General features: G+C 40.6%; 1 protein-coding gene across 3 annotated transcripts in view; it reads left to right on the plus strand.

The window, feature by feature from the left end:
* MAPRE2 (microtubule associated protein RP/EB family member 2) overlaps nt 1-26,807 on the plus strand; it is a 145,482-nt gene that overhangs the window by 50,725 nt on the left and 67,950 nt on the right. The window contains exon 1 of one of the 3 annotated variants that reach the window (XM_034762885.1): nt 12,355-12,710. The exons of 1 other annotated variant lie outside the window; for it this stretch is intronic. In XM_034762885.1, coding sequence (XP_034618776.1) covers nt 12,592-12,710 — 119 coding nt within the window. In that variant the 5' untranslated portion in view covers nt 12,355-12,591. Of the gene's footprint in view, nt 1-12,354; nt 12,711-26,807 lie in introns of those variants that run through there. One more of the 3 variants, XM_034762887.1, reaches the window with a different exon arrangement.

Raw genomic sequence — 26,807 nt, forward strand, 5'->3', positions numbered from 1 at the left:
CAACCCCCTTGGATCTAAAAACAAGGAAAAATCAATCAGGTTCTTAAAAAGAAGGCTTTTAATTAAAGAAAAAGGTAAAAATCCTCTCTGTAAAATCAGGATGGAAAAATAACTTTACAGGGTAATAAAACTTAGAGCTCAGAGGACCCCCCTCTAGCCTTAGGTTCAAAGTACAGCAAACAGAGATAAACACTCTAGCAAAAGGTACATTTACAAGTTGAGAAAACAAAGATAAACTAACACGCCTTGCCTGGCTGTTTACTTACAAGTTTGAAATATGAGAGACTTGTTTAGAAAGATGTGGAGAACCTGCATTGATGTCTGGTCCCTCTCCATCCCAAGAGCAAACTAACTCCCAAACAAAGAGCACAAACAACAGCCTTCCACCCCCACCCCAAGATTTGAAAGTATCTTGTCCCCTTATTGGTCCTTTGGGTCAGGTGTCAGCCAGGTTACCTGAGCTTCTTAACCCTTTACAGATAAAAGGATTTTGGAGTCTCTGGCCAGGAGGGATTTTATAGTACTGTACATCGGAGAGCTGTTATCCTTCCCTTTATAGTTATGACAGCAAACCAAAGTGAGGAAGCTAGTTCCAGCGTTGAGGACTCCTCCCTGCAAACACACTGGGCTGGACTCCGCTCTTTATTATGCCAGTATAAATGTGGAGCAACTCTGGATTTTGCATTGGAGTAAAACTGGTGTAAATAAGAAGGGAATCAGGGTCCTGTCTCCAGCCCTTTTCCATTTACAATGAGGGACAGAGGGAAAGTTACTGCCTCAATTGATTTCAGCCCACTTATGACTTTATAGGTCAAAATCAGCACTTTTAAAATTGTACCTAGAATTCAATTGAAATCAAATGCATACCACTGAACACAGGTGTAATATGCCCCTATAAGAATTCCATTGATTGTTGCTATGTCTGGAGGTAATGCAAGTAAGAGAATCCTTTTAATTTCTCAGACTGAACTTTCCCTCACTGGGTGTGTTCTGCTGTACTGTATAGTGCTTTCAGTTGCTGGCTTTATAATGTTCTTAAGTAGCTGATGAAGTGTTTATTCATAAGAACACACCGGATATTTGGTGCAGACTTCTTATAATTGGATAAGCAGGAGAGGTTTAGTGTACACTGAAGGCTGTATCTTTCTAGACAGTATCTGAGGATGGTTTTTCGCTAAAGGACTTTTTGGCTTTATGGCCCAGTGGTGCTCAAGTTGGCTTGGGGAATGTCTAATTAAACATAATCTTTTCCATAACTTGTTTTCTTCAACCATGTGAATTGAAGCATGGTGTTTCATCTTGTGATCCATTGTCTGGTGATGCATTTACCTGCTGCTGCTAATAATCTGAGTAAATAGCTCTAGTTCAGGGGGACTATCTCCAGAATGTAATAACTTAGTTTAAAAATGCTTTTAATGTTGACTGTTTTCCGTAACTGTCTGTGACCAAAATGTTTGGATCTGTGAGTGAGCCACTGATTATTGTGGTAACTAAAGGATGGCTGCTGCTAAAAAGAATAGGTTCCCACAGGCTAGGGGGAAGAGCATTAGCATGTATATGAATTCCCTACTATGGGTCAGATCTTCAGCTGAGCACATTTGAAAAGCCAGCTTTAAGTGGCAAGCAGCTGAGTCTTTCCTGTTACTTTTCCTTACAGACACAGAACACTTTTAAAATATGAAACCTGACCCCTGGAATTTCAATATGCCCCATCTTTATAAAAAGTAGAGATTGATTCCCTCATGGTAATGTGGTCCATGCACATGGTGTCCTTGGCAGCCTTTCTCCAGAGCAAGCAAATTAAGGTCTATCCTGAAGTGGCAATAGAGGGCTTCATTTCTTATCTACAAGATAGCTGGAGGGATAAGGAACTGTTTAGTAAACCGCATGCTATATTTCTTTCTCTGCATAATGCCAGAAATAGCCTTTACCATTTTGGTATGGTAGTGTTTAAACCTAATGTGACATAAACATTAAGGAATAGAGCAAGTACCCCAGGGGATTTTATCAGGTACTATGCGAGCCAATAAAGTTCATAAAAAGTCTAGGATCTGAATTTTCACTCCAACCCCTTTAACATCACCACTGGATTGTCCCTTTGAGTTAATCAGAGTGATGCTGGTCACATGTCATGGAAAAATGAGAGCTGAGTAGTTCTGTCTGCATAGCCTAGTTTAGCATGAATTTAAGCCACACAGCATATCACATCTGATTTGGTGTGCTCAATGTGTTGGTAACACTATTGTCAACTGCTATTAATTCCTTTAAAGTAAGCATTTATGTAACTCATGCATTCATGTGTAATGTATGTCATTAAATCAGCACAGTATTCTAATCTATTATAATCTGGCACAAATCTATGCTCTATAATACAGATGTACAATCACATTTGTCTATTTCACACTTCAGTTAGGTGACATCTTATTGTGGACTCCCTAACACAATAACAATTTTCTTTAACTATTTAGTAAACAGAAAACATCAACAGAAATTTTACATTTTAGATGCATATTTGGAAAGAAAATATACATCCTGATTCAGCCTAACTTTAAATCGGTATTATAAGTGAATAGTTCTACTGAGGTTAGTGGAACTACTCATGCGCTTAAAATGAAATACATACCTAAGTAGCTTATCAGGGTCTAGCTGAACAGTTAAGATGTGTCCATGCCTTACTGAGTAACCATGATTTTATTATTGTAATCTTGTCCTAAGCCTTCTCTTCTCCATTTATCACTTCTTTTTTTACATGTATTTAGTGTGTAAGCTCTTTCAAGCAGGGACATCTCTACAGGTTTGAAAAATACCCAACACACTTGAGGGTGCTAAAAGATAATTTTAAAAATAATTTTCTGAACTTTCATTTTGCTTTAAAATGTCGCAGTTGGTTTTTCTTCAGATAACTGTTCATTCCCTTGTAGTGAATTCAAAGAAAACAAGAATGACTGTTGAATGAGCTAAGGAAATTGCGTTGATTGGAAGTTCAGTGCATTGTTGCTTTACAAGTGATTGAGATGTTACCATCTAACGCTTCATATGAAATGAGCTTGATCTCACTCCGCTTCCCAGTGGACAACTGTCCATATCACAACATTGGTCATAAAACCTAGCACTAACTGGAACCTTTGGTAGCCTTAGAAGAGAGGCCAAAGATTGAATGGGTATGTAGCTGGAGTTTGATCTCTAGTGGTTAGTGTTGAGCTCTACAGGCTGGAGTTGAGGCACATTATGAAGATGGTGCAGGAAAGTTTATACTCTGATGTCTCTACCTTTTAAAGACATCATAATAGAGGCTCAACTTAAATGTATACCCCCAAATTAAAAAACATGGAGAACTAAAAAACTGCCACTATGGCTAAACAACACAGTAAAATAAGCTGAGAGAGGCAAAAAGACATCCTTTAAAAAGTGGAAGTTAAATCCGAGTGAGGAAAATAGAAAGGAGCATAAACTCTGGCAAGTGAAGTGTAAAAATATAATTAGGAAGGCCAAAAAAGAATTTGAAGAACAGCTAGCTAAAGACTCAAAAAGTAATAGTAAATTTTTTTTAAGTACATCAGAAGCAAGAAGCCTGATAAACAATCAGTGGGGCTACTGGAGAATCGAGAAGCTAAAGGAGCACTCAAGGCTGAGGATGTGAGGGAGATTCCCAAACCTGAGTCCTTCTTTTTAGGTGGCAAATCTGAGGAACTGTCCCAGATGGATGTGTCATTAGAGGAGGTTTTGGAACAAATTGATAAACTAAACAGTAATAAGTCACCAGGACCAGATGGTATTCACCCAAGAGTTCTGAAGGAACTCAAATGTGAAATTGCAGAACTACTAACTTTGCTAAGTAACTTGTCCTTTTAGATCAGCTTCTGTACCAGATGACTGGAGGATAGCTAATGTGCTGCCAATTTTTTTAAAAGGCTCTTGAGGTGATTCCAGCAATTACAGGGTGGTAAGCCGAACTTCAGTACCAAGCAAATGGGTTTAAACTAGAGTAAAGAACAGAATGATCAGATTAACACAATTTGTTGGGGAACAGTCAACATGGTTTTTGTAAAGGGAAATGTTGCCTCACCAATATACTAGAATTTTTTGATGGGATTAAGCATGTGGACAAGGTGGATCCAGGGGATATAGTGTACTTAATTTTTCAGAAAGCCTTTGACAAGGACCCTCACCAAAGGCTCTTAAGCAAAGAAACTGTCATGGAATAAGCAGGAAGATTCTCTTATGGATCGGTAACAGATTAAAAGATGAGAAACAAAGGGTAGGAATGAATAAATGGTCAGTTTTCACAGTGGAGAGAGGTATCCCTCACGGGTCTGTACTGGGACAGTCCTATTTAACATATTCATAAATAATCTAGAAAAAGGGGTAAACAGTGAGGTGGCAAAATTTGCAGATGATACAAAACTACTCAAGATAGTTAAATCCCAGGCAGACTGCGAGGATCTACAAAGGGATCTCGCGAAACTGGGTGACTGGGCAACAAAATGGCAGATGAAATTCAATGTTGATAAATGCAAAGTAATGCACACTGGAAAACATAATCCCAACTATACATATAAAATGATGGGGTCTAAATTAACTGTTACCAAGAAAGAGATCTTGGAGTCACTGTGGATAGTTCTCTGAAAACATCCAGTCAATGTGCAGCAGCAGTCAAAAAAGCGAACAGAATGTTGGGAATCATTAAGTACGAGATAATAAGACAGAAAATATCATAGTGCCTCTATATAAATCCATGGTATGCCCACATCTTGAATACTGCGTGCAGATGTGCCCCATCTCATAAAAGATACATTGGAATTGGAAAAGGTTCAGAAGAGGACAACAAAAATGATTAGGGGTATGGAACAGCTTCCATGTCATGATTAATAAAATTGGGTCTTTTCAGCTTGGAAAAGAGACGACTAAGGGTGGCTATGGTAGAAGTCTATAAAATCATTACTGGTGTGCAGAAAATAAATAAGGAAGTGTTATTTACTCCTTTTTATAACACAAGAGCTGGGGTCAAAAAGTGAAATTAATAGGTAGCAGGTTTAAAACAAATAAAAGGAAGTATTTCTTCACACAGTGCACAATCAACCTGTGGAACTCTTTGCCAGAGGATGTTGTGAAGGCCAAGACTATGACAGGATTCAAAAAAGAACTAGATAAATTCATTGAGGATAGGTCCATCAATGGTTATTAGCCAGGATGGGCAGGGATGGTGGCCCTAGTCTCTGTTTTGCCCGAAGCTCGGAATGCGTGACAGGGGATGGATCACTTGATGATTATTATGACTGTCGATTAATCGTACTTAACTCACGCGACTAAAAAAAAAAATTAATTGTGATTTAAAAAAATTAATTGTGATTAATTACAGTTTTAATCACACTTACATTTCAATTGGTATTCTATTGTTTATTAAATATTTTGGATGTTTTTCTACATCTTCAAATATATTGATTTCAATTACAACACGGGCTACAAAGTGTATAGTGTTTGCTTGATATTATTTTTATTACAAATATTTGCATTGTAAAAATGATAAAAGAAATTGTATTTTTCAATTACTTGTATGAGGTGACAGTACCGTAGTGCAATCTCTTTATCATGAAAGCGCAACTTACAAATGTAGATTTTTTTTTTTGCTTTGTTACATAACTCCGCTCAAACAAAACAATGTAAAACTTTAGAGCCTACAAGTCTGCTCAGTCCTACTTCTTGTGCAGGCAATTGTTAAAAGAGACCAGTTTGTTTACATTTATGGGAGATAATGCTGCCTGCTTTTTATTTACAGTGTCACCTGAAAGTGAGAATAGACGTTCACATGGCACTTTTGTTGCCGGCATTGCAAGGTATTTTTATGTGCCAGATATGCCCTTTTATGCTTTGGCCACCATTCCAGAGGACATGCGTCCATGCTGATGATGGGTTCTACTTAATAACTATCCAAAGCAATTCAGACAATGCATGTTCATTTTCATCATCTGAGTCAGATGTCACCAGCAGAAGGTTGATTTTCTTTTTTGGAGGTTCGGGTTTTGTAGTTTCCACATTGGAGTGTTGGTCTTTTAAGACTTCTGAAAGCATGCCCCACACCCCGTCCCTCTCAGATTTTGGAAGGCACTTCAGATTCTTAAATCTTGGGTATAGTGCTTTATCTATCTTTAGATCTCTCACATTTGTACCTTCTTTGCATTTTGTCAAATTTGCAGTGAAAGTGTTCATTTTAAGACCAACATGCTGGGCCATCATCCGAGACTGCTATAATTTGAAATATATGGCAGAACGCAGATAAAACACAGAGCAGGAGACATACAATTCTCTCCCAAGGAGTTCAGTCACAAATTTAATTAATGCATTACTTTTTTAACGAAGAAGTAGGACTGAGTGGAATAGTAGGCTCTGAAGTTTTACATTTTTATTTTTGAATGCAGCTATTTTTTGTACATAACTCTACATCTGTAAATTCAACTTTCATGATAAAGAGATTGCACTACAGTACTTGTTTTAAGTGAATTAAAAATACTATTTTTACAGTGCAAATATTTATAATAAAAATAATTATACAGTGAGCACTGTACACTTTGTATTCTGTGTTGTAATTGAAATCCATATATTTGAAAATGTGGAAAACATCCAAAAATATTTATATAAATGGTATTCTATTATTGTTTAACAGCGCGATTAATTGCAATTAATTTTTTTAATCGCTTGAAAGCCCTAATGATTACCTGTTCGGTTCATTTCCTCTGGGGCACCTGGCATTGGCCACTGTTGGAAGACAGGATACCGGGCTAGATGGACCTTTGGTCTGACCCAGTATGGCCGTTCTTATGTACCAATCTGTAGATAAACAGATGATGTCAAGCTGGGTCTACGCTAGGGAAGTTTTTTGCTGGTATAGCTACACTGGCAACCCCTCCTAGTACAGATGCAGCAAAAAAGTGCTGCTGCCTATATAGCTTATAGTTCCTCACTTAAGCTATATCCACAAAAGTACTTTTTTGCCAGTATAACTTCATCTACACCAGGGCTTAGCCAGTATAAAATGTTGCCAAAAAATCACCCTGTAACCAACATTGCTACACTGGCAAGTTTCTTGTGTAGGCCTGTCCTTGGTTTTCTCATAATAAAAGATGGTCTAAAGCAGGGGCAGGCAAACTTTTTGGTCTGAGGGCCGCATCGGGTTTTGTAAATTGTATGGAGGACCGGTTAGAGGAGGGGGTCGTGGCTCAGCCCCCACTTCCTATCTGCCCCTCCCCCACCCTGGGACTCCTGCCCTATCCAACCCGCACTGTTCCCTGATGGCCCCTCTGGGACCACTGCCCCTGGAACCCCCACCCCTGATGCCCCATCCAACCCCCCCTCCTTCTTGACTGCCCCGCCCGAGACCCCTGTTCAACCCCGTTTCCCACCCCGACCCCTATCCACACCCCCGCCCCCTGACCACCAGCCTGAACTTCCCTGCCCTCTATCCAACCTCCCCCCCCCCCCACCGCTCCCTGCCCCCTTACCGTGCTGCCTGGGGCAAAATCAGTACTTGGTTCTGCTAGTGAAGGCAGGGGGCTGGACTCGATGACCTTTCAGGGTCCCTTCCTGTTCTAGGAGATAGGATACCTCCATATATAAAATAAAAAATAGTGGCTGGCAGCGCTACAGCCGCGCCGCCTGGCTAGAGCCGGGCCATGCCCGCCACCACCACCACCACTCAGCACAGAGCACTGGGTCAGGCTGGGCTCTGCAGCTGTGCTGCCCCAAGAGCACACAGCCCCGCCACCCAGAGTATTGCGCTGGTGATGGAGCAAGCGAACTGAGGCTGTGGGGTAGAGGCCGGAATAGCCTCCCGGGCCAGGAGCTCGGAGGGTGGGCAGGATGGTCCCATGGGCTGTAGTTTGCCCACCTCTGGTCTAAAGTCTTGATTACAGTATGTTTGAGGTATTTCTAAAACCAAAAGTGTTTGTTTTTTACAGGGCTTAATATCACGTTTTTTGTTTTGGGGGTTTTTTGTTTACCCATCCACACTGTGGGCTTTTGATAGTAATAATGAGACAGAGCACTAACTAGAATGGAGCTGAAAGTTCTGAGTAGAAAGAAGCAAATAGTGTTTTGAAAAATATTAAGTCTTGGTTGTGGTGCTCTTTGCTGCTAGGCAGGAGAGCTGGGTTTCAATTACCATTCACGCACTCCGTCCCCATGCTAGTATTGGTAAGAATGTAGAATGCTGACAAGAGACTTGTATTGGCTTTAGTGACTTGCTGGCTGGTTAAAATGTAGTATGATTGGACTTGCATCCCAATCTCTACTCGGAAGTAATATAGTCCCTGGTGGCGGGAGTTAAGAGGGACATGGAGTGGAATCTCCAAGGATGCAGTCAGGGGCGGCTCCAGGCACCAGCACAGCAAGCGCATGCCTGGGGTGGCAAGCCGCGGGTGGCAGCCTGCCAGTTGCTGCGAGGGTGGCAGTCAGGCTGCCTTCGGTGGCATGCTTGTGGGAGGTCCGCCGGTCCTGCGGATTCGGCGGCAGGGACACCGAAGGCGCGGCACCAGCAGACCTCCCACAGGCACGCCGCCAAATCGGCGTGACCAGCGGACCGCCCACAGGCGCACCGCTGAAAGCCACCTGACTGCCGTGCTTGGGGCGGCAAAATACATAGAGTCGCCCCTGGATGCAGTACATAGGGGTGGTGGTGGAAGGAAAAGCTTGAGCATTAATCAGGCTTTCCAGGTTCTTTTTGCTCTGCTTAATTAGTGGTAATAGCACCAGTTTTTCACTTTAATTAAAAAGTGTGTTTGGATCTTCATTGGTGATCAGGGGTGCTGAGAGTTATTGAACCAAATTGTAAACCCTGTATATAATGGAATCCACTTCAAGCCAACTGGTGCAGCCGCACCCCTAGTTCCAGCATCTCTGTTGGTGATGATAGAAATGTAGGATTTTTGACTTGACCTACATTCTTAAAGCTGCATTTCTGTTTGTGTATTTACTGAATATGAAAGCTATAAAATCAGCAAGGAATGGTGCAGCCATTTCATAACTCCTATGGCTTACTTGCTTTGTTCCCTGTCCCTGGGTCTAGATCTAGGGAATTCTTTGCAGAGAACTATGAATGTGGGAGGAGGAAACCTACAGGATGATTTACTGTACTTGTAGTGGTTTGCTTGCTGTACCTACAAAATGAGTTATATTTGTAGCACATGCAATGTTTCCAAATGGAGACTCAGCCAGCCGGGCTGAAGGACTGTCATGCATATAGGACCCAAATCACTTCCCCCATATTTCCCCGATTGCATTAGATAAGATGTAGAAACACTGTTCTGTAAACAAATGAAAAACTGTAGACCTGGCACAGCCTGCAAAGGGAAACTAGATCTCTCTAGCCAATTGAATTGAACTAGAATCCTAATGTGAACACACTTAAGAGATAGAAATAATGCTGTAATGTTGTCTTCATCTGCTCTTCGCTGTGCTGTAGCTTTGTCAGTGCATGTTTTAAGCTATTTTGGTGACCTCAATAAAGCAGCCTCTGTTCTTTGCTGTTGGTGAAGAAATAAAAATGCTTTTACAAGTTAGAGGTGGCTGAATGTTTTACTGCTTTCTGGTTTGACGGATCAGATAGGAATGTCTGGCAGCCAAAGACCTGCTACAGATTATTTTTATATTGTCTATCACTATATAGCAGCTTTTGCATCTGCATTATCTCATGTACTTCTAAGGAACCTGTGAGCTGTTTAGCAGCATTTATTTGTTTTAAAACAAGGCCCAGAAAAATGTTACAATGCTAACTATGAATCTGTTGTCTTTCCCATGTTATTTCAAGTCCATTACCAATTTAACAATGGGGATATTCTTCAATCAAGAGTGGGGACATAAGGTAACTAGGTATATCCTTGGACTGGTAATTGAAAAGTCTTCCACATTTGTTTCCAGTTCAAATCCAGTGTGAATCAGTAGTGAAAGTTCCCATCTGTCAGTTCAGTGGCCTGCCAGGGGTTGGTGGTCTCAGTTGAGTTCCTCAGAGATAGATATCTACATTACAAAATTCACCACCATGACTTGAGTAGGCTTCACTGCAGCATAGTAGGTTGTTTTGTTCAGTGTTGAGCTCCTGCCAAATTAGTAATACTTGAACTTCTCTGGATTTTTTTTTTAATCATCAGTTTATACAATAGGTGCAACTCCATAAACAAAGGTAATTTTTTCCCTAAGCATCAAATCCATCTGAAAGGTCACAAATTGACTATATTTTAATCAGTGCGTGACTTTTACTTTGAGAGGGAAGGGGAAATTGCTAACCCTGTCAGAAAATATAAATCTGGTCAGAGTCTGTCTTTATGATAGCTGAGAAAGCTGTGAGGTTTTTATTAAATCTTCTGTCACTGAGATCTAATCACTTATAAATTTATATCTCATGATTTCCACTTGATCAAACACTTGATTTTAAAAGGGTAAATAAGTGTTTTGTTTAATTTTGAAGCCAAAAATATCATGAGGTATCTGCGCAATTACTCATTACTCTTTTCCAATTCCCAGCCTTGAGTTTCCATAGACCTAATTAAAAGAGACTGTCCTCCCACACAGTTCAATGCACACTTTTGCTTATGTGGGTTTTAGAGAAGAGCCAGAGAAACTCATTTAAATGGTTTGATTTTGTTTAACATATTTGTGAACCATCGTGGTTCAACCTCTCATCAAGGTGGGTGCCCAATTAAGCTTTTAATCCACTTGAATGGAAATGAATATTGCTTGTTAAAATACATATTTAAAGTCAAAGATCATTTTCCTTGCTACCTTAGAAATGTGAAAATATGCAGGGAAGTTTTAACTATCTGTAGATATGCAGAGTGGCTTAAGGGGCAAAAGAGCCTGGGGGATAGGGAACTGTTTCTAAACTGTGGGGTGGAAGGGAAGGAAGAGGTACTTAACATGGCCATTCAAATAACTGCTAATTCTATTAGCAATGCTAGTTATTCAGTAGTCTCTCACCATATATTGGCACCATTTCCCCCTTTTTACCCTCCCCCAACAAGATTTTTAAAAAAGGGAAGCCATCATAGTTTTAGTACATATTCTAAAATTGGGAGAAATTTGGAAACTTAAAAATTAAGCTTAAAATGTTCATTTAAGCATGGTCTCAAATGAAGCTACAGGACACAAAATAGTGGATTACAGGTTTAGAGGGGAATCCAGACTGAGTAGCAGAGAGGAGAAGGAAAGCAACTACAGGTCTGGGTACTGGGAAAGCATTAAACGTTGACCTTTATAATACTTCATAGGCTGGGGCTCAATTCTGATATGCAGTTACATAATAATGTACATTAAAATGCAGCCCCTTTCCAATAAGGGTCAGATCTACTTTCTATTAAAAAAAAAACCCTCCAAAGCTGCCCCATTTTAAATGGGGAGAAGTAAGAGAAATATTTGCGTTACCTTGGATCAAATATTGCATGCATATTAAAACAGAAAAATACTGGGGGGAAATAAGGTGGATGTGTGAGCGTGCGCGCGCGCTGTTTTCACGTTTGGATTTTATCACTACCAGCTGGGCATTGTATGCGACTATTGTGAGGCTTCCATGCTAATTCCGGAAGCTTGAGACCAAAAATAACTGCGCATTACTGGGGAGAGATGACGGTGGATTCTGGAATCTTTCAAAAACGCTTGTTTTGTTCCCTCATAAATGTAGGTCGAAACACTGGTGATTTCCCTGGTCACATGAAGCAGGCTCAAAAGACGTCTTGCATCTCTGCATCTCCCGAGCGCTCTGCGGCGTGAAAATGGCTTTTTGCCATGCCACCCTTCTCCGCCAATCATCAGGAAAGAATTTGGCTTGTAGAGGGGGCAAAGTTAAAGCTACCGTGGAAAGAGCGTGGGTCATCCCAGCTCGTCTCCTTCCTCTCCCAAATCACGGCGGCTCCCTGCAGCGTGTGCAGCAGCCGAATTGTAAAAGGGCCATTTAATATGTAAAACCCCACTGCTGACTACAGCTCGGGCTTGCTTCTCCCTCACAGTGATTCTGCAACCCGTGGGGCCGGCCCCGCTTGCAGCCCGCCTGCTCCTGGGCCGGTTCTCTGGCTGGAGCTGAAATGAAAGAACCCGGTGGGTGGGGACGCGCCGGCCCTGAGGAGGTTACAGGGCCGCCCCCCGCCCGGGCCGGGCTCTTTGTGTACACAGCTGCACTCCGCGCAGGGGACCGAAAGGAAATGGTTAGAGGAAGGGCTGGCTTTGGAGGCGGCGAGGCTGTTGTCAGGGGCGGGCGGGCGGGGGGGCTGGCGCGCTGCAAGCCAGATGTAGGCCGCCCCCATCCCCGCCTCCCTTGCGCCTCTTCGGCTGCACTGGCGCGGCCACGCCGGAGCCCTTGTGCGAACCGAGCAGATCTGATGAGTTAGCTGGTTGCTATGGTGAGGGGGCCGTGTCACGTGGCCAGGGTGCTGCTCCAGGCGGTTTGACGTCAGCAGGGAGGCAGGCAGGCAGGCAAGGGGAGAGCGAGCGCGAGGAGCGAGCCGCTGTAGCAAAGCAGCAGAGCAGCCCCGGCGCAGCCTCTCCGCCGACCTTCCGCGCGCGAGCGAGCGAGCCAGGCAGCCAGCCGTGTGGGGGTGGGAGCGCGCGCCAATGCCGGGACCTACCCAAACGCTGTCCCCAAATGGCGAGAACAACAACGACATCCTGCAGGATAACGGCACCATCATCCCCTTCAGGAAGCACACGGTGCGCGGGGAACGTTCCTACAGGTAACCCGCGCTGGCTTGCGGGGATCGCCCTGCTGCGTGTGCGTGTGACTGGGATGGGGGCTGCTGCGGGCATTGCAGCAAAGGGACAGGCAGGGGGATTACATAACAAAACACCGTGCTCTCAGCGGCGTATTAGCCGGGGTCCTGCCTCGCCTGCATGGAAGCCTGGCTCTGGGAAATAGCGTTTGTATTGTCCAGCTGGAAAACATTTTGTGAGTAGACTTGCTGCCTGTAGGGGCTCTCCCCCCCCGCCCCACAGACCCCTCCTTCCTTGCGTATTGATAAAAAACGCAAACGAGAGAGATCTGTGGGGTCGCCCAAAGGGAACAGGGCTGCAGCGCCGAATTTCTGGCTGTGCCGGGGTCGCTGGGCATCTGTGCGTGAAAGCCAAGGCGAAGGGATGGAGTAAAAACGGCTTGTGCCTGCCCTGGTGTGTGCAGGAAAAATGGAATCCTCTAGATTAAACTGCAGTCTGTGATGATGATGTTAAAGCGCCAGATTGATGGAGCTTTGTAAGAATTCTGCTCCCTGATTGGTGGAAGGCTTGACAGCAGAGGTCACGGTGTCACGCATTTACTAAAATTTCCTCCTCGAAATCGAGGGTTTATTAGAAACACGGTGGACTGCAGCCGTTTCTCGAAGACACTGCGTATCCCGTGCCTTTTCTGTGATTCTGGTGTGTTGCAGGGAACACAGCCCTTCTTTTCAGTTGGGAAGCAATTGCATTACGTTTTTGACTATATGGTTTGAGGATGGTGGCTGTGTTCTTTGTCGCAGTTGTAAGCATTTTTGATTAATGGTTTGGCATGTATTGTTGGCACCGTTTTTACATTAACATATCGGACAATATGGTCCACTAGATAAGCTAATTAAAATTGTTTGCATTTTTTATAAGAATAACAATGTAGCCTTGAATGCAACTAGTTTTATGTGCTCTGAGCTGTAGACTTGAAAGAGTGATAGTATAGTCAGTCATATCTCCTCTGAAGTTAAGATGCAGTTATTTTAAATGCTGCCTTGATGACAGCAAGCCGTGGCTTTTTAGAGAACACACATCTTTCAAAGCTCATATTCTCAAACCAGCAACAGGAAATGATACTGTCCTTAAAATGTTAGCTAAATATTTAGGTAATGTATATTATCTGATTGCACATAGAACTGGGTCAAAATAAACATGAGTGTTTGGCTCAGTTAGCCAAAGAAAATCAGAGTATTTCACTTTATTTTTTATTAGGAATAACCTGGCCCTAATAACTCAGTTATACCAATATTAACCTTGTAGGTAAATCTTGGCTGAATGCATACAGTTCCCCAAAATCTAATGGCTTATCACTCAAATTAATGTGGTGAGATGACATACTTGTGGAATCCAAGTGCTTACTCTGCCCTGAATGCCACACACAAATTTAGCCTGCACTTTCTTAGAATCTTATTGCTTCCCAGAGGCCTTCAGGTCTCTACAGGCATTTCCTTTATGTTATAGAGTTCATTGGGCTTAGTTTTAAAGCAAAATTATTAAACTTCCAATAGAGTTTTCACCTTTTGTAAAGAATCATTCCTACTGACAGGAAGACTGAAGCTCTCGTGTCGTAGATTTAAATTCCTGCCATGTAGCATAGTTTTGTTTGAGAGGACAGCTGGATTTTGACCACATGGTTAAATGGAAGCATTTTGCTACATCTTTGCAGTTGGGCTGTACTCTGGTAACAAAATCTTTTGATAGAAGTAAGTTTAATTTTAGGCACTCCAGTTTGACTTACAAAAGATAACACTGTCTTCAGTGTTTGTTGAAACCCTTTGTTCAATAAGATCCTCCCATAGCATTGTTGCACCAGAGACTAATCGCTGTTTACATTTAGTACTTCTGCACCTACCAACAAAATAATCAATTTTCTTGACTGACAATGATGCATGTTGGAATGGTATTCACATCAACAAGACTATGCCCCCAAATTGAGTTTTTGAAAATTGCTGCAGTAAGACTACTGGAAACATTATGGTGGAAATGATTGTATCAGTTGAATAATACTTCACATGAAAATTGCTTACATTTAGCCTTTTACCCAGAGACTATCCAGGCCTCAAGATGTTTTAAAGCCTCTTTATCAATTCACCCACCTGTGAGAATGGAATGCAGCCCTTTACCTGTCAACACTAACACTGGACATCATTTTAGGATACCTCAATGAATAATCCAATTAAATGCAAGCTAGAATGGCATCTTTATTTAGTGAATAAGCACTGGACTGGGATTCAGGAGATCTGGAATCTGTTCTTGGCTCTGCTAACAACATGCCTTGTTATCTGGCACAAGTCATTTTACCTGACTGTGCCAGTTTTCCTATCTATCAAATGGGGGTAATGATACTTCCATAAAGTGTCCTGAGACCTACAGATGAAAAGTGCTTTATAAGTGAATACTACTTAACTGCAATTTACAGGAAATATTTAGTTAAATAGCTAAATTGGGATTTCATCATGACACAAGATCGCATTCTTAATTTTGCTGAAGCTGCCATGAAATCTTTAAAGACTCAGTTGGTTTAGGCCTCTGACGTACCCTGAGTTCTAGTAGGATGAAAGTCCTTATACACAAGTAAATTATGTTTCATCTGAAAGGCAGCATTACACCCACTAAGATCATGCTGGACTATTAGTTCAATTGAATTTGAGGGAAGAAAATGCACCTTGTATAAAATTCTGTCCAATTTCTTGTGTAGCATTTTGCATGTTCCTTGTAGCTTTCATATTCAAATACTGACCAGAACAAACATCTCATAAAATCACACCCCAAGCTGTCATGACTCTGATGGTTAGTTGGTTTCATATATATTTAGAAATATGGATTAATTGTACTCTTAAAAAAATCCTAAAACATGAAGTAGAAGTCAATTGTTGGGCAAATCTTGTGTAACAAAACAAAAAATATTCTGCTCACAATCTAGTTTGACCAAGTTAAACTGTGCCTACTATGTTTTCATGAAAAGCAAATACTGTCTCTCTCTCTCTCTCTCCTACAATGTTAGACACCATCTCAAGTTATCCTCCATAATATACCTTAGATGCTTTTATGTAAACGCATCTTAATTTAAACAAAAGAAATGTTTAAGTTGGTCATAATAAACAAAAGTATATTTGTTATTCTAGTGAAAAATTAGTGCTTTTATAATACTTAATAGTTTTAGGCATTATTTAACTCTTGTACAGTGCTTTTCATGTGTAAATCTCAATGCACTTTTCAAAGGATGGGAGTATCATCTCCATTTTGCAGATGGAGAAACTGAGACAAAGTGACTTGGCCAAGGTTGTCCAGCATTCCAGGAGCAGAGCAAATAATAGAACCCAGGTCTCCTGAGTCCCAATACAGTGGTTTATCCACTAGGCCATGTAATAGTCTTCAACAGCCTTGTAAGGTAGATATTATCCCCATTTTACAGATAGGGGAACACATATACAGAGTGTTAAGTGGCTTGCAGTAGGTTACCTAGAGAGTCAACAACAGAGCTACTATTCAAACTCTGAAGCAGTTCCTGGTTTCCAGTTCTGTGCTCAATCCATAAGATCATGTTGCATCTTACAGTAATAATTGTAAATATTAAATTTATATTAGTTTATTAAAATGCTATTTCTGGAGTGGAAAGGAAGGACAAGAGGGTGTTAGTTTGATACATCTCATTCAGGAGGCTTGGCTGTAAATTTGGTTTGGAACTAAGGTGTAATAAATTTTGATGGCCAAGAATGGATCTTGGCTCCCACCAGAGAATAGCCCCATATTTGCTCATAATTACAATTCTCTGCCCTAGGTAAATGAGTAAATCAGTAAAGCAGCGAATCAGGAATGACAGAGCTGAGTGGAGACATTTTTAAACAGGTACCTGCCCACAGCACCCTATGCCACAATCTAGGCAATTCAGTCAGTTCACCAGCTACACACAAATATTTAAAGTACTTGTCAAGTTTCATATTACAAATCTGAAGTAAAATTTTTAATTCACTGAAATAGTGGAATCTTACACCCTCTTTCATGGGATACCACTCCTAATTTGTTTTATGCACATGCAGTTGGGAAATCAGATTTATTAATTGGCCTTTTGCCCACTAACCATATCACTTACTTCCCTGCCCTAAGCTTTTAAGAATGATCATTTAAAGTTTTCAGGACTCTTTCAGGCTTTTTGCTAGTACATACAGCTTGAGTACAGATATATATTTCTGACACAATATCTTTTTTTAGTTATAAACATTTACTTACTGTAAGTGTCCTCTTCTCATTTTATAAAGAGAAACTGGTATTTACACAGCTGATGTGTAGGTTTTTCTGTGCATAATAACGAATGTGGAACAGAAGTGATGGTGTCCTCGTCCATTGATTACAAAAACTATAATGTTTGACAGGATATGTCCAGAGTTTCAATTGATGTCAGGGTATAGGGATTTTCAGATGGTAATTTATTTGGCCTATAGAAGTTAGAGTTAAATTAATGGCAGGGGCGGCTCCAGGCACCAGCGCACCAAGCGCGTGCCTGGGGCGGCAGGCTGTGGGGGGTGGCCTGCCGGTCGCCGTGAGGGCGGCAGTCAGGCTGCCTTCAGTGGCACACCTGTGGGAGGTCCGCCGGTCCTGCAGCTTTGGCGGCGGGTACACCGAAGGCGCGGGACCGGCGGACCTCCCGCAGGGGTGCTGCCAAAGGCTGCCTGACTGCAGTGCTTGGGGCAGCAAAATACATAGAGCCGCCCCTGATTCATGGTATCAAGTATCAGAGGGGTAGGCGTGTTAGTCTGGATCTGTAAAAAGTGACAGGACTCTGTCGCTTTTTAAATTAATGGTAGAATGTTAACAGTTTTAGGACACAGAAGTCTAGAATCATACTTCACATCATTACCAGTATTTTCTTTTGTTTCCATTGTATTAAGTCCTGGACAAATTTTCTACTTGAGAATTTTGGACCATGAATCATTCATCTGTAAGAAAACCCGTATTATATGTCTCGAGGGTTTCTCTGTATTGTTAAACTAGTTTCGTCCACTGATATTTTACTCTTTGAATAAGTCTATTCCTTCTGTATGTCTAGAGCAGTGGAATTTACCTTTTGGTACAAAATAACTGTATTCTTTACTTAAGTATTTAAGAAGGATTTATTGCATTATCTTAGTTTGGTTAGACAGAGCACAAACTCCTGCTTGCCGCACTCCAGCAAATAGTTCAATTGACTTTAAATAAGACTACTCACATGGATGAAATGAGTACAGTAGAGCTCAGAGTCTTGTTGCAAGGAATGATGGGAGAAGATACTAAATAAACAAGTACTCTCATTTTATGGGATTGGATAAGTAAAGCTGACAGACTGTAGTTCAGTACCACACCCTTCAGTCTCTGAAAATTTCAAATACTAACCATGACAAATGCTTTTATAACTTGGATATAAAGGTTAGACTTTCAAAAGTGCTCAGTGTTGATCTGTTTGCTCCCATTGCAGTTGATGGGAGTCTTAGCTTTGACTTCAGTGGGAACAGATTTAGATCAGTGCTGAGTGCTTTTGAAAATCATATCCTATACGTTTGGCTCCAGTCCAAAAGGTATGGACTCTTTTTTTTGATAACCCCTTTTGCCTTTCAAGCATCTGAAGTAAAATACTACCACCGTGATAAGGTAATACCCACGGTAATGTCCTGTGTGTATTAAATGGTGACTTAAAGGAAGCAATTAGTATCCAATGTAACTTGTATGAGTGATGCAAGAATCTGTCCTTATCTCTTGCCTACTGTCTGTCTGTTGGACAGCAGATGTTCTTCTGTGTTTATCTTTATTTTCCTACAGGTTGGATTCCTATCTCATTCCAATTCCCTTTCACGGAGTCTACTTTGTGTGTTTGTGTTTGTGTTTAAAGGCTATTTTCTCCTCAAAAGCTGGATTGAGCAAATTCTGATTCTGGGATACATTGAAGATACTGTTTCAATGGATATATCCCACTTGAGAGATCCTGCTTATAAAAATGGGCTAGAGTGGCACACCACGGAGCTCTACTTAAAGAGAACTTGTTTTGGCAAAGCAGATGTTCTGAGCGTACTCCAACACTACAGCCGGTAGGGCAAGGGGCTGATCTCATTTGCACAATAGCGTTGCACTGGCATTTCAAAATATAAATATTCCTCAGCCTGAAATTGTTGGTGATCCTATTCTGATTATAACTTAGGTTCTTGTTGAAGAGAACCTCTTTATGACTTACAAGAGAGTCTAGCATTAGGTCATGTAAGGAAGTGAAACTAAAACTTTTTCCAACATACCACCCTCTTCTCAGCCTGCAAGCCAGTTCTGTTTGACTAAAGTGCTTTGGGTAGAATTGAAATATATGCTGCGTTTGTAGGTCTATGAAGCATCCTGTGGCTAGATGGGTTTTATTTTAAAGGTACAGCTTGTTGAGCTGCTTATTAGTACGGTCACCATCCCAGTGTTGTGTGGCTGCTAGCAAAAGGAGAGTAGATTTAAGATATTGGAAAATTTAACCTGATGTATCCTTTAGGAATAACCTTCTTGGCTTCGCCCCAGCCTTGTCCTCTTGTGGGGAGACCTTGTTGCTAGGTACTTTCCTGCTGGTGAAGTTAGTGTTTCCTGCTGCCACTGCAGCTGGCAGTGAAAAATGTCTTAACAGAATTTATATGGAAAAAAGGTTTGGTAATTTGGGGGACCCTAGGTGTAGGGAACTGCACGGTTTTGCCCACAAGAAGCAAGGTATTAAGTAAATTGATAGCAGCAAGGTAGAAACCTTAATTGGCCTTTGTCCTTTGCTATGTGGGTGGAGAGAGTGAGGTCCAACTGCCTTGTCACATTTGAACTAGACTATAAGAATAGAACCCTCTGTGCAGGCCTAGGTTCTGTGAAGTGTAATGGACCCATTGAGGCACTGGGGATTGGTGGATGTCATTGCTAAAGCTCCCTCCCCCCTGCAGCATAAGGGGAGGAGCCACCAAATCCAGGCATCAGCTAAATCTGGGGAATAAAAAATAAGAAAACAGATGGGAGTGAAGGTCAAAGGGATAAAGTCAGGGATTCAGAGGAGGACACTGAGCAGAGAACCCCGGACAGTGCCTGCTACTCCTCAGAGGTGTCCAGGAAGGCAGTGGACACCTCCCAGAGGAACTCTGCCTGGATATGTGACCTAAGGAGGGACCGAAAGTAGGCCCCACAGTCACAGAGCACCCACCATCCAGCTTCCTCCTCCTGGTATGATGGATGGCCGTCTTAGCAAGTGCCTGGAGCAGGCTGATGAGGCGGTCTTGTGACTTTGTGGGGCCATAGACAGAGTGTCCTTGGATCAGGAGGTGTGGGGGAAAGGGCAGCCAGTACCTCAGGAGGAGATTCTGGAGGAACTGGAAGACAGGATGCAGTATGGTGCACCCTATATAAATGCACACCATGGTCTCCCTCTCGCTGGAGAAAGAGCAGGGATTGGGGGAAGTTGGGAACCATTCCAGGTACATGCTCATGGTGAGGTAGTGAAAGAAGTTAGATCAGGCAGTAACCTTTCCCATGTATACGATGGGTTGGAGGATAGGGAATGAAAACTAACATAGTGTAGAGCTATATTTGAAGCAGTTATTCACTCCAAAATGTGAGTGAATTTTTGAAATGTGTAACAATTGTTGGAGAAAAATTCTTACACTCATCCTCCCTTCTTCCTCCCACTCTAAGGCAGCCATAGCTCAGGCTTGGTAAAGAAGCAGATTAGCATGTGTCAGCTTTTTACTCCCTGCAGACTTTCCAACCAACCCTCTTGGTGGTTTCATAATAGAAAATGAGCGGTTTCATCACATATATTGTCAATCCCATTAACTGGTGATCTTGTTAATACTAAAATTAATACAACGTAGTTCAAAATGAGGATCTACTATTTGCATGTAATAATCTGGCTGTGAAGCTCTTCATTACTGAAGCGTTGCGGAAGAGTAAGTTTTGTGGACTAACACTTAATGCACACCAAACCACAAGGAAGGCTAGGACCATCTGGTAAAATCATACATGTATTTTAAAGGTCTGGCTTGACCAATTTGATTTCATTTTCCTTTCATGTATAGCTGTTAACAAACTAACTGAATCATAATTCAGTTAAATCTGTTTCTCTGTCACGCTGTCCAAAAAGGATTGGTTCATCAAGAGGAAATGTAAACATTAATCAGTGAAGGGAGGCTTAAGGATGTAGCTTTCATAGGAAATCCTACAACTGTGCCAAACTGAGCTGCTGGGGGAGGAATGTCCCATGCAGGCTGTGGGCCAGTTCCAGCTCCTATTTATGCTAGTTTTACACCAGTTAACTCATTTCAAAGCAATGGGGCAGTTCTCACCTACTGCCTTGTCAGAAAAGAATCACATGTTATGAATCTGGGACATATGTGGATAGCAAAGGAAGGGAAAGATTATTAGAATAATCTTGTGTAAATGTGGTTTTAAGAGTGCTGTAGAATAATATTTTAAAAACCAGTGGAATTGACCAAGAAACTATTTCTCATATGAAAAAAACTTTAGCCAAGATTTCTGGCTGCATAATCAGGCTCCTGCACCAATAGTATTGCAATGTGCAGCTGAAGAAAGGAACAGCCCATCATTTTACTTCACTGAGATGCAGAAAATCAATTAAGAATGTATATGTGCTTTTGTTGTGTGTTTTTATACATATATAGTGGTGTGGGCAGGTACGGTGAATGTAATTTCAGCTGCTTTTTAGATATGCGTTTTTCAGTATTGTATTTCTTGGCAAAGTTCTAGGAGATGGTCAGTCCAAAGGGCTGTGTTCTAAAAGATAAAAATATGCCTCAGGTAGATTTATACATTATTATGAAGAGAAAAACCTTTTAAGGTTAATCCCTGTGGAACTAGTGCGATAGCTGCCTGATTGAGACGCATTAAAACAATATATATCCCATTAAAATATTTCAGTTACAGTATTCAGTAGCTTATAAAGGGTAGCTTATCATTAAAACCATTATAGAAATCCTGAGTAATAGCTTGCTATGTGGAGGTGGAGTATACATCTCCAGTGAGAGAGAAGCCCCTTGGGGAGTTTCATTTACAGAAAGAATATCATTAGTGAGAGTTGGAAACATGGAGGCTGTGAAATTAAAATTGGTTAAATAAAAGGGATGTGTCATACTGAAACTACAGCATTAGTTCACAAATAACAGAACTTTGTTGGAATCTTGTACACAGGGCTATGAATGATTTGTGTTGGGCCCTGTCGTAACACTTTTTTGCCCAGTTGTCAATATTAAAAATTGTGACTGTCCTACAAAGTATTACACAAGATGCATGCAGATTCTGATTCAGAATCTGAAAACAGACTGTTCTTGGTTGCCATATTCCTTCATCCCAAAAATCAAAATGGCGCAGCCATTAGACATCATTGTGCATTACTATGTGGCACTACTCACTGTCCACCACGGATCTTTAAATAAAGGCCCAAACGTTCCTTTGATAGTAGTGTAGCTTCTTTATGTGCCCTTTCTGTGGTCTCTAGGTCACATGTCATGGATTAGTACCAATTTTAGCTAATACACCTTTCTGAAGGGCAGGGTCTGTCTTTCCAATACCACTTCCACCATTTCCTGCCCAAGAATTACTAAATGTTAGAAAATGATAGAAATTAATTGGATTCAGAACAAGGCATATAAGGACTAGCCTACACTACAAAGGCTAGTCCTTATATGGGACTACAAAGGCTTTGCTGGTATAGCTATAGTCTGTTAGGAGGTGATTTTTTTCTTTTTCTTTTTTTCTTCTGCAGACTCCTAACAGACATACCTAGGCCAGCAAAGCTTTGTTGTGTTGACCTGGCCTAAGGTTCATGAAATGAGCAGAACATTTTAAAAGTTAAAAGAAGAGTCACAAACAACTCTTTACTGTTACCAAAGTGAAATCCACCCCTTCTTATTTAAGGTAACTAATTAGAAAATAGATGTAGATTTTGGTACAATCTCACTTCCTGCTAGGAAAAAAATGACTTGCAGGAGGATGGAGTCATTAGAAATAACTTCTTATAAATGTTCCACACGGTTGTGGGTTTTTTTTGACAGTTTGTGCTGTGCCAGAGGGGTGTTTCTGTTCCTGAAATGTGTTGTCACCGAATTTCATCGAGCAGGATGGTAGTGTGCAAATTTTAGGGAAATATTTCTTTTACAATATCACCATACAGAAATGACCACAAGTTCATAGGGCAATGGAAATGGGAGGGGTAGTATAGGGTTTCTGCCTAATAGTTAAGTAGTGGGTTTTGATGCCAACGGATGATCTGATGACCTCAAACTTTACAATGCTTTTCTTTAGGGCTATCAAAAGATTTTTTAAAAATAATTGTAATTAATCACGAGATTTAAAAAAGTCATGATTAATTGCAGTTTTAATCGCACTGTTAATAGAATACCAATTTAAATTTATTATAAATATTTTTGGATTTTTTTCTACATTTTCAAATATGTTAATTGCAGTTACTACACAATATCAAGTGTACAGTGCTCACTTTATATTGTTTATTACAAATATTTGCATTTTAAAAAAGGTAAAAGAAATAATTTTCAATTCACCTCATACAAATACTGTAGTGCAGTCTCTTTAACGTGAAAGGGCAATTTAAAAATGCAGAATTACTTTTTGTTTTTGAGTGCAGTTATGTTTAAAACTTTAGAGCCTACAAGTCGAAATATGAAGGGGCATACGAATGTTTAGCATATCTGGCATGTAAATACCTTACACTGCTGGCTACAACAGTGCCATGTGAATGACTGTTCTCACCCTCTTATTTACAATGTCACCTGAAAGTTTTATCTCCTGTAAATGAAAACAAACTTGTTTGTCTTAGTGATTGGCTGAACAAGAAGTAGGACTCAGTGGATTTGTTTGAGGTGATTTAAAAAATTCATTTTCTTTTATCTTTTTAAACCCTTACCCTTAAAGAAATTCAATAAAGATCACAGCCACAGCTGTTAAATCTAAATGTCATGTGACCTATGTCATCTTATTGCACACGGATTAATGTTGTGGGAGGAGCCTGACTAGTTTACAGGCCTACAGAGTGAACCTGTTTTGTCACATGACCTTGTAAGCAGATTGTTTGACAGTCCCTGTGTTTAATAAATGCAGACTGTAAATATGTAACTTAATTTACATACCAGAGTGCGCCTATCGGTTACTGCATGTTGAGGTTTGTTGCATGATGCATTTGTCTTCAACTGAATTGCTTGTTTGTTGTTTACAATGTTTATGGTGGGGATTGAACTCACCAGAGTCACCATGTGTCAGATTGGAGTGTACTTTAGGACTTGACCTTAAAATATTCTATGAAAGGAGGCCAAACTCTATTAAACAGTACATCCACCTTTCTCTTAGCTTAAGGTGAACTAGGGCACAGCTTTGCTAGCCCTTCCAGATAAAAGAGGTGTGTCTGAACAGCCACTGGTAATTCTGTTCTTGGGTATTCAGTTGCATCAAGGCAACTAGGACAATCTAAAAGAGGATCGTCTGACAAACTACAGCTGGTTCTTTTTAGTTTGTGTGTTCCCTTACATGGTCTAATAATTTTAAAACTGCAGGAGCTCCACCAGAGACCAATGTAGTAGGGGGAAATGAGATTTGGGGGAAAATATTGTAGCATATTGATCAGTGGTGAGCAACCTCTGGCCCGCGCAGCTTCCCACAGCTCCCATTGGCTGGGAACGGCAATCCACGGCCCCTGGGAGCTGCGGCTGGCCGTGCCTGTAGACGGTCAATGTAAACAAACTGTCTCGTGGCCTGCCAGCAGATTAGCTTGATGGGTCACAGGTTGCTCACCACTGATATTGATAGTTTCAACCGGGGGGATTGATTAAATCAAGGCAATATAAAAAGTTATTTAAATCACCAAGTGGAAAGTCGTGATTTAAAAAACTGATTTTAATCAACGTTCCCCTTTCTACTTCAGTTTTCTAAAGAAAGTTGCATTCTCATTGGTCGATGCAACCTTTAAAACATGTTGATTTACAACTAAATAGAGCCTTTATACTAGATTTGTTACATCTTTTTGCTACCTAGGATGGTACACTGTAATTATATACATTTATTTAGGCAATTATATAGCTTAGTATTTTCAGATTCTTAAATTGTACATTTTTAGTATGTTAGAAAATGATGAAAAACATTGCTTGTTTACTAGATAATTCATTTTTGGTCATGGTTTGTGTCAAGCTGTGCTAGGATGTTAACTGGAATTTAAACACACAAAACAGCATATAACATTTATTTTTATTAAACAAAACAAACCTTAGATGTTTTGGATATATAAACATTTCATATCAAAACATGTTTCACATTTACCAACTAAATTTGATTTATTAAATAAACAGGGGAATTATCTGTAGTCAGTGGATTAAATTGATTATTTCAAGTCATATTTTCAAATATACTTAAGTGAAAGTGACTGGAACTTAAGCTCCTACTTGCTTAAGTCTCTTGAAAATGTGAGAATCTCCTAAATTACTTAGGTTGTCCTTCAAACTTTTAAAACTAGTAGATCTCATCCCCTCCTGTCTCGTTTTTATTCATAGACTGGAAGAGAGAGAAAAGTTTTCCTGCTTTTCAAATCCCAGTCAATTTCTCAGATTTGAATGAATTTGTCCAAATGAAGAAAATATTTTCTGTGTCTGTAGAAGAGGTTACTGCTGTTGATAGTTGATTTAGCATTTCAACAAACTGTAGTTCCAGGTGCTTATTTAGTGACTTCCACCACTTCAGAGGTGCAACATCATCAGCAAACACGTACTGCTTGAATGGTTCACTTCCAGTCCTGAAATGTATTATGGTTGGCATGACTGGTGGGTGATTATTAGATGTCCATGCCGTAGTAGCATCTTCTTCTTTAGCAGTTAGGCATCTGTCCTCGTGCTTTGGATTGAGAATATTGGCAAGAAAATGAGGTGTAGTAACTGCTTGATCCATCCACTCTTTACTCCCTGGAATTTAGCTTTGTTGAGTATTTCTTCAATGTTTCCAATTCTTTCCAAATTTCAACAGCATCAAAAAATACAGCAGCAATCTTTCTGCATTTTTTTCAATGCTATGGAAATAGGTTTCAGTATATTCAGCATATATTCCACATTAGTCCGATGCTGACTACTTTGGCTACATTGATAGTTTCATCCGTTTTGTCATGTTTTTCTTTGCAAATTGTCATCAGGCTAGGCCAGTTTTTAATAAATAGCTGAAAACAGTCAACCAATTAATTCCATTGTACATCTTGGGAGAGAATTAGTTTCCTGCTCTCTTCAGTGAAGCTGAAGCAGTTGTAACAGAAGTATTTTGCAATTTAAACTACGTTTTTCTTTATTCCTGGAGTTATACTTAAGTCTTTGGCTAAAAGATGCATCAAGTGAGCACAACACTCATATATTGCAAGTTTCAGGTTCTCTTCATTATCTTCTTCTAGATTTGTTCTCATCTTTGCTACATTTTGAGCATTGTCTGTAACAAAGCTATGCACTTGATACTTTAGTATTTGTTTGCAATTTGTTATAGATTTTACTGCTACTTCTCTTAAGCAGTCTGCTGTATGGGCATTTCCTGATGTATCAATTATTTCTGTAAGACAGAAACCCCATCTTCTGTTGTGACACAGGAACATACTACTGGATCAGTGTATACATGCTCCACCCATCAACACACAGATTGACAGAAAAATCATTAATTTTTTTTTTTCAGTGTTCAAATTTCCTTCTCATATGCTGTATCCAGCAGCCTTCCAGCAAAGTCTGCTCTTCCTAGAGGAGTGTATGCCGGTCGTAATGATTGAATCATATAAATAAAATGTTTGTTCTGAACTAGATGAAAGAAAGAATTTGTTGCATAAATGAACCGAGCAGTCTTTTCATTTATGGAGTTTTGATGGAATTTGCTGGTCCAGATTACAAATTCATCCATGGTTTTACTGGATTATGAAGAAAGTCTTTCTTAATATAGGTAATTTTTTGTCTGATGCATGTTTAATTGCAGCACTGTTGGTGGTACCAGCAGAAGTCTCTGAAGTTGTAGACATTTCAGATGATGGACAATCATAACCCCTTATGTCTAAGGTGGACTCTGAA

Source organism: Trachemys scripta, chromosome 2, assembly GCF_013100865.1.
Source record: "Trachemys scripta elegans isolate TJP31775 chromosome 2, CAS_Tse_1.0, whole genome shotgun sequence".
Classification (NCBI taxonomy): Eukaryota; Metazoa; Chordata; order Testudines; family Emydidae; genus Trachemys; species Trachemys scripta.